This window comes from Dromiciops gliroides, chromosome 2 (assembly GCF_019393635.1).
Source record: "Dromiciops gliroides isolate mDroGli1 chromosome 2, mDroGli1.pri, whole genome shotgun sequence".
Lineage (NCBI taxonomy): Eukaryota > Metazoa > Chordata > Mammalia > Microbiotheria > Microbiotheriidae > Dromiciops > Dromiciops gliroides.
This window is the reverse complement of record NC_057862.1, coordinates 233,359,048-233,372,477: the sequence shown is the minus strand read 5'-3', so window position 1 is coordinate 233,372,477 and position 13,430 is coordinate 233,359,048. Positions and strand designations below refer to the sequence as shown.

Here is a 13,430-nt window from a genome sequence, read left to right as displayed (position 1 = left end):
TCCTATTTAAGTGGGTGACCATTTTTATAAAAAGTTTTCATGATGATGCCCACTGCATTTAAATTATAGTCCTTTCTAGGTATATTACCTACCACTACCACCACCCACCACCACCCCAGGTGCTGATTTTAAGTATCAGAACCTGGATTCAAACCTAGGTCTTCCAACTCCATGGGCAGGTAGGTGGCACAGTGGATGGAGCTCCAGACCTGGAGTCAGGAAGACTCATCTTCCTGAGTTCAAATCTGCCCTCACACACTTACTCGTTGTGTGGCTCTGAGCAGGCCACTTAACTCTGCTTACCTCAGTTTCCTCATCTGTAAGATGAGCTGGAGAAAGAGATAGCAAGCCACTCGTGTGTCTGCCAAGAAAACCCAAAATGGGGTCACAAAGAGTTGGACATGACTGAAACAACTGAATAACAAAAACACTTCTAACTCCTAATCTGCTGCTCTTTCCATTATACTACAGAGGTGGGATGGGGGAGGGGCAGAGATTATGGGAGAATGGCTGAAATCATTCATCAGGACAATTGGGCAAACTCTTAGAGCTTTGGCCCCAAGCCAGAGCTGCTTGTCTGAGATCTTTCAGTCAAGATGGCAGCGGAAGTGGTCTGCTTTATCACCAGGGATGTGTGAGCGGGGATGATGACAAAGTCAATATGGTCAAACTCAGCCCTTCTTTTTCTATCTTTTCTCCCCAGACGACCAAAACCCTGATGATCACCTACCTCCCCAAGGACATTTCAGACCCTGCGATCATCATCAAACATTTTCAGTGAGTGGGAAGGAAGAGTCAGTGGTATAATAAGAAAGAGCAATGGCTTTTGAATCAGAAGATCTGGGTTCAGATCCTTCCTTTGACACTAACTGGGTGACCTTGGTCAAGTCACTTCCCCCTCCTTGGGCTTCAGTTTCCTCATATGTAAAATGAAAGAGTTGAACAAGATGGCCTCTGAGGTCACTTCCGACTCTAGATTTGTGATCCTATCAATGATGGGCAGGGCAGCTGTATTTCTGTTGTGGGTATCCTCTACCTGTGTAATCCCTGCCCTGAAATCTGATGTGATCATTTCTCTTTGATCAGAAGTTAGCCAGGAGGAACTAATAGGTCAGGAGGCAGAGATACAGAGGAGGACTTGGGCTGGCAAATTAAAGTGATGCTACTCCTTTTCTTTACTAACCAAAAGGGACCGAAGGTTTTTCCCTTAGAACAACCACATGGAACCCATGTAGAACTTTTTGAAAAGGCATCATCCCTATCCTACTCTTCTATCCCTGAGATGTAGGGCCTAGTTGAGTGAACCTGGCTGCCATAATGTAGGACATTAGTAAGGTCCATAAATGAATATTCTCATTGAGTGGTTTTCCCACTAACATGATGGGCTGGACTACACAGGTGGCATTGTTTCACTTGGAATGGTAAAGTGACTAGCCTGAATTAGAAGCACAATTTCTGGCCCTAGAAGAGAGCAAAGCAAACTGGTCAACATAGAGATCAAACCTATAACCTTGACTTCATTTAGTGACATGTTCTTTCCAGCCAGATAAAGCCATAAAGGATTAGGAGAAGAAAGGAGATGACCACCTCCTATGCCCCAGCATAGCTCAATTCCAAGGAACAGAAGCCCAATGTATGGTATAGTAGAAAAAACATTGGTTTTGTATTTAGAATACCCTGCTTCTGTTACTTAATAGCTGTGTGACCTTGGGCAAGTCATATAACCCTCTTGGGCCTTAAGAGTTGGTTGGACTAGATAGAGTCTAAGCTTTCTCCCAGCTCTAAATCCATAATCTTCTGCTTTTGTAGCCCTATGGATTCAGGAGATCGCTGGGAGGACCTGTGTATTTATACTTTAGGATCACTGGCCTGGGTCTAGTCTCTTGGTTGCAGCCAAGGTTCAGGATAAGAGAGCAAAAGCTTCATTTGCCCCTAGAAACTGAGTTCTGCATATGTTTCTGTGTCTGTCCTGCAGTGAGGCCTATCCCAGCTGCACAGTGACCAAAGTCCACTTCTGCTATGATCTGAGAAAACTGATAGAACTGGATAACCAAAGGTGAGTCCACAATGGGCACCCTCATTTCCATGGCTTTGGGAAGGCTAGAAAATATCGGGCCCATGGGAATCCAAGAAAATCAGGCTATTGTCCCATCTAACCATTGATATCCTTTTGCTTCCTCCCTATCCCAACAGACACCATGCAATGAAAGGCCGACTCTACTATACCTCAAATGCTCAAAAAAATGGGAAAACGATGATCCGAGTGCACCCCTGCTCCCGTATCTGCTTCTGTCAGTTCTGCAAATGCTTCAAGGAGGTAGCAGGGAGGGGACTGTACCCCACACGACCCAAGAGCTCAGAGCATCTGCTGAGCATGGGGGGAAGGCAGGTGTTGTGTCCTGGCTTCTGGCTTCTGTCTAGTGTTCCAAGTTGACCCTTCATCCTCACTATGGTGGCCACATAGGATGCCACCAGCCCTCTGCTTGCCGCCCCCTTCCCTTGAACCTACAGCTAAAATACAGTTCAATAGCTTTCTCTGGTGTTCTGTTCCCCCCGCTTCTTCAAGTTTCCCTCGTTGTAAAGGAAAGACAATATTCAGAGGATCACAGAGTTAGAAGCAGCTCTAGAAGCCACCCAATCACTTAACCTGCCAAGCTTCAGTGGCCACAGAGCTCTTTAGAGACAGCAACATTCCATCTGATTTGAGATTGGCTCTGGATGACTTTTCATGCCCCAAACTTCCCGTGAATCTGGGGCTCCCTGCCGAACCTAGGTGCTTTCCAAGCTCCCCATCTTCCATCCCCAAATTGGCCCCTTTCTACCCCCGACCCAGGTGGATGCTGAGCAATACTACAGTGAGCTGGAGGAGAGGTTGACTGATGAGTTCAATGCTGAGCGGAGCCGAATCCACCAGAAGCGTTTGGATGCAGCCTTTGTCACCTTTCAAGATGAGAACATGACAGCTGTGTGAGTGCCCCAGAAAGCTTTGAATGCTACTTGGCCTCTCAGTCAATCAGTCAGTCAGTCAGCCAGTCAACAAGCATTTATTAAGTACGTAAGTGCCAGGCAGAGCTAAGCCTTCCTTATTCAAAGAAAGGCAAAAAATGCCATCCCTGCTATAAAGGAGTTTATATTCCAACAGGAAAGGCAACATGAAAATAACTATGTAATTTCAGAGGGGGGCAGCTAGGTGGCACAGTGGATAAAGCACCAGCCCTAGATTCAGGAGGACCTGAGTTCAAATCCAACCTCAGACACTTGACACTTACTAGCCGTGTAACCCTGGGCAAGTCACTTAACCCTCATTGCCCTAAAAAAAAAGTAATCTCAGAAGGAAGGCACTAGCAGTGGGGGAGAGTTGGTGCTGCAAAAGGCCTCCTGGGATTTGTAGGATTTGAACTGATTCTTGAAGGAAGCCACTGAGACCAGGAGACAAAAAAGGTGAAAGGCCTTTCTGGGAATAGAAGACATCCAGGTAAGAGGTACAGAGTTGGGTGATGGAGTAAGTGTTCATGTGCAAGGGAACAAGTAGACTAGTGTTGCTGGAGCACCCACACACACACACATGCCTTTGCCCCTCTTGCTTGCTTCCACTCTAGTCATTATCCATACTTCCAGCCCCTTCCCATGGAAAATGGATTGTAATTCCATGATGATTGGTCTCCAAGTTCTGGATCTTCTCCTCCTTCCCTCCCCTCTCTCTGTTCAGTGTAGACATGTGGGAGAGTAGTGTGATCACATACCCAGTCAGCCCTCAAATTGCCTCTTTTCCTCTTTCCCATTCTCACTTATGCACTTAATAATCACAACTGCCATACATATGGTATTTTTTTTGTGTGTGAGACAACTGGGGTTAAGTGACTTGCCCAGGGTCACACAGCTAGTAAGAGTCAAGTGTCTGAGGCCGGATCTGAACTCAGGTCCTCCTGACTCCAGGGCTGGTGCTTCATCCACTGCACCACCTAGCTGCCCCATACACAGAATGATGTGTTGTAGGTGCTATTATCGATCTCATTTTACAAATAAGGAAATTGAGCCTGCGAGGTTATCACTTAATGTAGGATCACACAGCTAGTCAAAACTGAGAGGTTATTATAAGGAATTCGAAGTAAGATTTGAACTCAGGTGTTCCTGATTCCAAAGACAGCACTCTATCTACTATGCCACCTAGCCACTGATTCGTTCATTTCTTTGTTCCAAGAGTTGCATGTTCTGGATAAAGCACCGGCCCTGGATTCAGGAGTTCCTGAGTTCAAATCCGGCCTCAGACACTTGACACTTACTGGCTGTGTGACCCTGGGCAAGTCACTTAACCCCCCATTGCCCCACAAAAACAAAAACAAAAACAAAAAAAAGAGTTGCATGTTCAATATGGGTTTTGTCATCTTGAAGTCTATCTCTTCTTGTCGCATTATATCATTTCCCCTTCTTGTTCCGTAACAACAATTTTCCAAGCCAAGGAAGGCAAACAAATCTGTGTTAGGTTCTCCTCATAGCCAATTTTCTTTCAATAGAAGCAAATGCACAAAGAGCCCTTCAGGCATTGGACAGTCCCCAGTACACACACACACACACACACACACACACACACACACACCCCTACTACTGGGCATCTCAATTTCATATCTTCATTGTCTCTCTTCCCACTCAGTTATTGTTTTTAATAATAAAATTTTTATTTAAAATGTTGAGTTCCAAATTCTATCCCTGCTTCCCTACCTCTCCTCTCCCCTCCCTGAGGCAGTAAGCAATCAGATATATAAAACATTACCATTTACATTAGTCATTTTGTACAAGAAAACTCCAATAAAAGGAAAGAAATTAAAGAAATAAAGTGAAAAATAGCGTGCTTCAGTCTGTGTTCTGTCAATATCAGGTTCTTTCTTTGGAGGTGGATAGTATGCCTCATCATTAGTCCTTTGGGATTATCTTGGATCATTGTACGACTGAGAATAGTCACTCACAGTTCTTCATGAAACAGTATTGCTGTCACTGTGCACAACATTCTCTTGGTTCTGTTTATTTCACTATACATGAGTTCATATAAGTCTTTCCAGGCCTTTCTGAAATCATCCTGCTTGTCATTTCTTATCAAGAGGTAATAGACTTGAATTTTAATCACCATGTTAGATTCAGAAATGGAAGAGACCTTAGAGGTCATCTAATACAACCTTCTTACTTTATAATCATCACCTTCCTTTGCTTTTTTTTGCAGGGCAATGGGGTTAAGTGACTTGCCCAGGGTCACACAGCTAGTTAAAGTCAAGTGTCTGAATCCAGATTTGAACTCAGGTCCTCCTGAATCCAGGGCCAGTGCTTTATCCACTGCGCCACCTAGCTGCCCCACCTTCCTCTCCTTTCATCTCCAGCAGAATTATCATGTTCCACTTGAAGACATAACTAATTTGATGTAAAACACCAAAATCATACTGGGTAGGCAGACTGGGAATGGGGAGAGGCACAAGGAGCCCTTACTACTAAATATCCTACTGTAATAGAATAAAAGGAAATCTGAGTTTTAATACTAGTCCTACCATTAGCACACTTTATATTCCTTCACAACTTTCTTAGGCTCTTGGTTTGCCCATCTGTCAAATAATAACCCTAGCCATAATGAACCCATAGAGGTGTAGGTATTCAGAGATTCTGATGAGATAATGAGTCTAAAAGTGCTTTAAAACCAAAGAAAACTCTATTCAGATGGTGTAGTGGCAGATGTTTTGGACTAGGAGAAGCAAGAGTCTTGGGTTTTAGTCTCAGTTCTCTGCCTTTCTCTCTAGCTTCAACAGAGACTAAAACCCAAGAACCCTGCTTCTCCTAAAATCCAGTCTCGGGGCAGCTAGGTGGTACAGTGGATAGAGCACCTGCCCTGGATTCAGGAGGACCTAAATTCAAATTTGGCCTCAGACACTTAACACTTACTAGCTGTGTGACCCTGGGCAAGTCACTTGACCCCAATTGCCTCACCAAAAAAAAAGAAAGAAAAGAAAACCAAAGTCTATTCTTTCCCAACCCAGGAACTTTAAAGATTATCTAGTCCATGCCCACTAAATGTTACAGTTAAGGAAAGTGAAGCTGAGAGGTCAAATTGTAAAGCTAAAGAGCGAGGCGGCTAGAACCCAGGAATGCTGCTTCCTAGTCCATCTGCCACTACACCATTTGAGTAGGGTTTTCTTTTGGTACCTGACTCTCTTCATTTGTGATACCCCCAGGATAGTACGCAATAAATAATTCCAGAAGTTGGAGAGTTGGAAAGGACCTCAGTCCCTATCCGTATAATCCAAACTATTCCTGAAGGAATCCCCCCCCCACACACACACACACAAACCATAACATTCCCTATGTGGTTAGCAATCATCCAACCCCCTACTTGAAGGTCTCCAGGGAATGGAATCCCACCACTTTACAAGGAAGCCCATTCCACTTTTGGACAGCTCCAATGGTTAGGTAGCATTTTTTCTGAAACAGCCTCAGTTTGCCTCTTTGGATCTTCCACCCATTCATGGTTCTGTCCTCCAGGGCCAAATATATTCTCTCTTGAATAGTAAATCCCTTCAGGTATTTGAATGCATTTCTCATGTTCCCCCTTCTACACATACATACCTCCAGGCTTCTCTTCTCCAAGTTAAACATCTCTAGTTCCTTCAATCAATCCTTTTATGACATAATCCACCATCCTCTGGAAATTAAGTCAACTGAGCATTTATTAAGCACTTACTATATGCCAGACACTGCCCCTGCCCTTGAGGCATTTGCATTTTAACGAGGGAAGACAACACATGAAAGGAAATGGAAAGGTTAAAAAGAGAGAGAACAACAGAGGTACCAGGTGCAGGGGGCATAGTAGAGAAAGTTGGGAGTGCAGCCTGGCAGGGAATGAGACATGGAGGACCTGGGTACCCTCCTTAAATAGAGGTTCTGAGAGGAGCTGGCCAATCAGAAGGAGGTTGCAGGGGCTGAGGGCACTTACAATGTGTGGATTCAGGGGTTGGAGTGAGGCATCTGGATGAGGAGTTGGGCCAACATGGTAAAGGAAGTCCAAAGTACAGCCTAGAGAGTAATGAGGACGGTTTCTAGTTTATCAGTGCCCTTCTTAAATTATACTGGGCAGAACTGGACACAATGCTTCAGATGAGGGCTGAGAAGGGCAGAGAGATTATTACCTCCTTATTCCTAGAAGCTATGCCTTTCTTAATGCAATTCAAGACCATGTTAGTGGGGGTTTTTTTGTTGTTGTTTGTTAGGGGTATGGGGGAGCTATCACACCACATTCCTGACTCATTTTCATTTGTAGTTCACTAAAACCCTCAGATCTTTTTCCAGACATATTGGTTTGCGTTGGGTTTTTTTTTGGGGGGGGGGAGGGGGCAATGAAGGTTAAGTGACTTGCCCAGGGTCACACAGCTAGTGTCAAGTGTCTGAATTCGGATTTGAACTCAGGTCCTCCTGAATCCAGGGCTGGTGCTTTATCCACTGTGCCTCCTAGCTGCCCCCATATTGCTTTCTAATCATGCTTCCTCTTGAACTTGTAAGGTTGGGGTTTTTTGAACCCCAAGTATAAGACTTTATATTTATTCCCCAACAGCTAGGTGGCCCAGTGGATAAAGTGTGGGACTTGAAGTCAGGAATTCCTGAAGTCAAAGCCAGACTGAGACACTTACTAGCTGTATGACTCTGGGGCAAGTCACTTAATATCTCTGCCACAGTTTCTTCACCAAAAAAAATAATGTTAATAATAGCACCTACTTCTCAAGGTGACCGTAAGAATTAAAATGAGGTTTTTGTAATGTGCTTTTGCAAACCTTAAAGTGCTGTGTAAATGCTAGTCGTCATTGTTTATTATTGTTTTCTTATTAAATTCAGCATAGAATGATCATCAAGATCTTTTTGGATTTGGCTTCATCCCATGTGTTAGCTATCCTTCCCAGTTTTATGTCATCTGCAAATTAACATGCCAGCTATGCCATTATCCAAATCATTGATTTTAAAAAGTTAAACAGGAGCAGTTAGATGGTACAGTAGATAGTAGTAGATAGCACCAGCCCTGGAGTCAGGAGGACCTGAATTCAAATGTGTCTTCAGACACTTACTACCCATGTGACCGTGGGCAAGTCACTTAACCCCTATTGCCAAAAAACAAATAAAATAAAAAGTTAAGCAGTAAATCCCTGGGACTCTCCACTACAGGACTTCTTACTTCAGTGGCATTGATGATGTCTGTTTAATTCCAGCCATCCAAAGAGTTTTGCATCCATCTAACTATATTACCATCTAGTCTACCTCTGACATTTTCTTGAGAATAGTATCAGGTACTTTCCCCAAAAGCCTTGCTCAAATCTAGGTAAACTAGATCTATAGCATTTCCTTTATCTACTAATTTAGTATCTGTGTCAAAAAAAGGGAAAGAGATTAGTCTGGCATCACCTGTTTTTATGAAACTGTGCTGGCTTTCTGTAATCACAGTTTCCCTTTCTAGATGTTCATTAACTGTCTCTTTAATAATCCAATCCCATTTTGTCCCATTAAAAGGTTGACCTTTTGTCATCATTAGCTTCCCTCAACAACCCTAGCTCTATTTTTTTTTTACAGGACCATGCATCCTCTGTTTGGTCCTGCTTCCATCTCCTATATGTTTCTTTTAAAAATCTAAACTGGGGGGGGGCAGCTAGGTGGCGCAGTGGATAAAGCACTGGCCTTGGATTCAGGAGTACCTGAGTTCAAATCCGGCCTCAGACTTTTGACACTTACTAGCTGTGTAACCTTGGGCAAGTCACTTAACCCCATTGCCCTGCCAAAAAAAAAAAAATCTAAGCTAGTGAATTCCCTGTGTATCCATGTTGGTCTCTTCAGACAACTCCCATTTTTCCTCATTGTTCTGAACTGTTTTCTAATGTTCTGAGCATATTTCATTCTTGAACATCTCTTACTCCTCTCCAGGGCTAACTTGTCCTATGGAATTTAATCCATGGGATCCTCCCTACTCTTCTTCTAAACCTTTTGGAATATGTTTTTCCAAAACCTAGAGTGTTTGTCAGACCATGGCTAGATTTCCTCTCCTTGATCATAAATGCTGAGAGGGAATGGCCACTTTCCTCCCCTTTCCCCCATTATTTCTAACCCAACAACCAGTTCTCTGTTAGTGATCATCAGACCCCAGATCATATTTCTTCTTTTTGTTTTCTCCACCTTTTGATGGATGAAATAGTCATTAAATCAAGCCAGTGATTTATTAACTGTTCTGCCTTTGGCTGAGAGGAAGGGAAGAAGGGAGGGAAAGAAAGAGTGGAACTTTACCAAATGTCTGAATAAGTGAATCTCCCTTCGCTTCCATAAATACTTGTTGATTGATTATTGGTCATGCTTATGTGCCAGGCTTGTGCTGCTTTCCAAACTCTTAATCTGATTCCTTTTTCTGTCCTGGTGGTCTGTAGTATAGCCTCCCACCCTACCCCATGACAAAATCAATCCTATTTCTCCCTCCATTGTCTGTTACTCAGATGTTCTCCATAATGCTTCCCTTATCTGGTTCCTGAATTTCCTCACATAAGTATACCTTCTAAATATATAGTGTTCCATTCGCCCAACTTTTATATGATCTCTTTTTTCTTTTTCCTCCTTGTATTAGGACCTTTGCATTTCTCTTGCTTATTACCTAAATTTGAGGTATTTGAGAATAGATATTTGAGGCAAGGGCTTCTACTGGCTCTTTTTTTTTAGATTTGTCTCCTGTAAACTTCTGAGTTCTTCACCGTAGTTATTTTTTGTTGTATCTAGCTTGGGAGATGTATATAGGTCTCCCCTCTCCCATCCTTTTTAATTTTAAAGCCATCTTAGCTACATTTGCAAGATAATAAATACATTCTAGCTAAACATTTTTAGATGAACTTCATTTCTGGCCAGGAATATGACATCTTCCTCTATTTTAAGCTGTGGTCCAGAAGTCCAAATCCCATTCTCTGCCACCACCCTCTTAACCAGCTGTTCGCTTCCCAGATCAGTTTTCCCCTATTAGATTCCTTACCTTCAATGGGCCATTGTATGGAAAACATAGCTGATATCTTCAGTTTCTTGCTCAAAATGACTGTAATCTTTAGCAAAACCTTTCATGTTCATTCTAGAATTATCATCTATGCCCATATGGATCACCAGGAGTGAACAGTTGTCATCCATTTTGATATATCTTAGAAGGATTTCTTTTTTTTTTTTTTTAGTGAGGCAATTGGGGTTAAGTGACTTGCCCAGGGTCACACGGCTAGTAAGTGTTAAGTGTCTGAGGCTGAATTGGAACTCAGGTACTCCTGACTCCAGGGCCGGTGCTTTATCCACTGCGCCACCTAGCCGCCCCTTTGGAAGGATTTCTATTATGTTTTGGATTCATGCCCTGTGGAAATCAACAGACTTCTTCTGTTATGGTTTGGTGCACAAATAGCTACCTCAGAACCCCTCAGGAGGGAATTATCATCAACTATTACTCTTCTTCACCTCGTTGCTTCTGTTATTCTATATCTTTTTGGACAACAAGTAGCCACTTCCTCCATGGAGTATATACTTCCCTCCTTCCCTCCTAGTATTTATGATCAAGAAGGAGAGGAAATCTGGGCATAGTCAGACAAATACTCTAGATTTTGGGAAAACAGATTCCAAAAGGTTCAGAGGAAGAATAGGGATGATCCCATGGATTAAATTCTATAGGACAAGTTAGCCCTGGAGAGGAGTTCAAGAATGAAATATGTTCAGGACAGAAGGAAACAGTTCAAAACAATGAGGAAAATTGGGAGTTGTCTGAAGAAACCAACATGGATGCACAGGGAATTCACTAGCTTGGATTTTTTTTAAAAAAGAAACAAATAGAAGATGAGAGCAGGACCAATGCCTCAATTACATGTAAAACAATTCATTTAAAATTTTTGAAGAAGGCAAGCAATTTGATATACATTATACATGTGCAGTCATGCAAAACATATTTCCATGTTAGTCATTTTGTGATAGAAAACACAGACCAAAGGAAAAAAAAACAAGAAAAATAAAATTTAAAAAGTATGCTTCAGAGCAGCTAGGTGGCACAGTGGATAAAGCAGTGACCCTGTATTCATGAGGACCTGAGTTCAAATTCAGCCTCAGAAACTTGACACTTACTAGCTGTGTGACCCTGGGCAAGTCACTTAACCCTCATTGTCCCACCAAAAAACAAAACAACAAAAAAAGTATGCTTCAATCTACATTAAGACTCTAATAGTTCTTTCTCTGGATTTGGAGATAATTTTTCATCAAAAGACCTTCAGAATAATCTTGGATCATTGTATTGCTGAAAACAGCTAAGTCATTCACTGTTCTTCATCATACAATATGGCTGTTATTGTTTACAGGGTTCTCCTGGTTCTGCTCACTTCATTCTACATCAGTTCATGTAAGTCTTTCCCAATTTTTCTGAGAGCATCCTGCTTATCATTTCTAATAGCACAATAGTATTCCATCACAATCATATACAATAATTTGTTCAGCCATTCCCCAGTGCATGGATAACCCCTTGATTCCCAATGCTTTGCCACCACAAAAAGAGCTGCTATAACTATAACTATATTTTGTACAAATAGATCTTTTTGTTTTTATCTCTTTGGGATATAGACCTAGTGTGGTATTTCTATAGCCCTTTGGGCATAGTTTCAAATTGTTCTACAGAATGGTTTCATTAATAAACAACTTCACCAATAGAGCATTAGTGTCTCAATTTTCCCATATTCCCTCCAACATTTGTCATTTTCCTTTTCTGTCATATTGGCCAATATAATAAGTGTTAGGTGGTACCTGAGAGTTGTTTTCATTTGCATCTATTCGTGTAACTATAGATAGCTTTGAATACTTTATCTGAAAACTTGCTTGTTCATATCCTTTGACCATTTATCAATTGAGGAATAGCTCTTATTTTTATAAATTTGACTCAGTTCTCTATATATTTGAGAAATCAGGTCTTTATCACAGAAACCTGCTGTAATTATTTCTTCACAGTTATTATTACTATGCATTTCCCTCCATTCTATTTTTCCCCAATCATCCTACTCTCTCCTTACATCCTGTCAATCCTCAAGTATTTTGATTCTGACTTTTACTTCTTCTAGTCCTTCTATCAAGCATCCCCCTTCTCTTATCCTCTTCACCTCCTATTTTCCAGTAAAGATAGATTTCTATACCCAACTGATTATGTATGCTCTTTCTGAGCTAATTCTGATGAGTGTAAGGTTCACACACTCCTCCCTAGTTCTTCCATCTTCCCCTCTCCTGTAAAAGCTCTTTCATGCCTCTTTTATGTAAGATAATTTATCCCATTACCTCCCCTTTCCTTTCTCCCAGTGCATTCCTCTTTCTTACCCCTTAATTTCATTTTTTAGGTCCATTACATTAATTTTTTTTCAATTCATACCCATGCTCTCTACTTATGTATACTCCTTCTAACTGCCCTAATAATGAGAAAGTTTTTAGGAGATACAAGTATCATTTTCTCATGTAGGAATGTAAGCAGTTTAAACTTATTGAATCCTTTATGATTTCCTTTTTCCATTTACCTTTCTATGCTTCTCTTGAGTCTTGTATTTGAAAGTCAAATTTTTTATTCATCTCTGGTCTTTTCACCAGGCATGCTTGAAAGTTCTTTATTTCATTAAATAGCTATTTTCCCCTGAAGGATTATACTGTTTTGCTAGGTAGATGGAATCTAGGTTGTAATTCTATCTCCTTTGCCCTCTGTAATATATTCCAACCTCTCCAGTGCTTTAATGTAGAAACTGCTAAATCTTTTATGATACTGATTGTGACTCTACTATATTTGAGTTGTTTCTGGATGCTTGCAATATTTTCTCCTTGACCTGGGAGCTCTGGAATTTGGATAGACTATTCCCATGAGTTTTCATTGTGGGATTTCTTTGAGGAAGGAACTAGGGGTTTCTTTCCATTTCTATTTTACCCCCTGGTTCTAGAATATTAGGAAAGTTTTCCTTAATAATTTCTTGAAAGATGATACAGAGGCTCTTTTTTGACCATGGCTTTCAGGAGGTCTAATCATTTTATATCTTTTGATCATTTATCAATTAAGGAATAACATAAATTTTGACTCAGTTCTCAATATATTTAAGAAATGAAGCCTTTATCAGAGAAAGTTGCTGTAATTTTTTCTCAGTTTTCCTCCTAATCTTAGTTGCATTGGTTTTGTTTGTTTGAAAACTCTTTAATGTAATCAGAATTATCCATTTAACATCCCATAATGCTATCTTTTATTGGTCATAAATTCTTCCCTTATCCATAAACCTGACAGGTAAACTATTCCAAGCTCCCTTAATTTGATAAAGGATCACCCTTCATGTCTAAATTATGTATTTATTTTGATCTTATCTTGGTATATGGTGTGATGTGTTAGTCTATACCTAGTTTCTGCCAAA

General features: G+C 41.2%; 1 protein-coding gene across 8 annotated transcripts in view; it reads left to right on the top strand.

Moving 5' to 3' along the window:
* TMEM63C (transmembrane protein 63C) overlaps positions 1-13,430 on the top strand; it is a 220,666-nt gene that overhangs the window by 179,763 nt on the left and 27,473 nt on the right. For all 8 annotated transcript variants that reach the window (XR_006354828.1, XM_043984288.1, XM_043984290.1 and 5 more), the window contains 4 exons: positions 704-777; positions 1,976-2,056; positions 2,194-2,317; positions 2,834-2,967. Coding sequence is in view for 7 of the 8 variants with exons in the window: in XM_043984288.1 (XP_043840223.1) it covers positions 704-777; positions 1,976-2,056; positions 2,194-2,317; positions 2,834-2,967 (413 nt within the window). In the remaining variant the exon portion in view is untranslated. The remainder of the gene's footprint in view (positions 1-703; positions 778-1,975; positions 2,057-2,193; positions 2,318-2,833; positions 2,968-13,430) is intronic.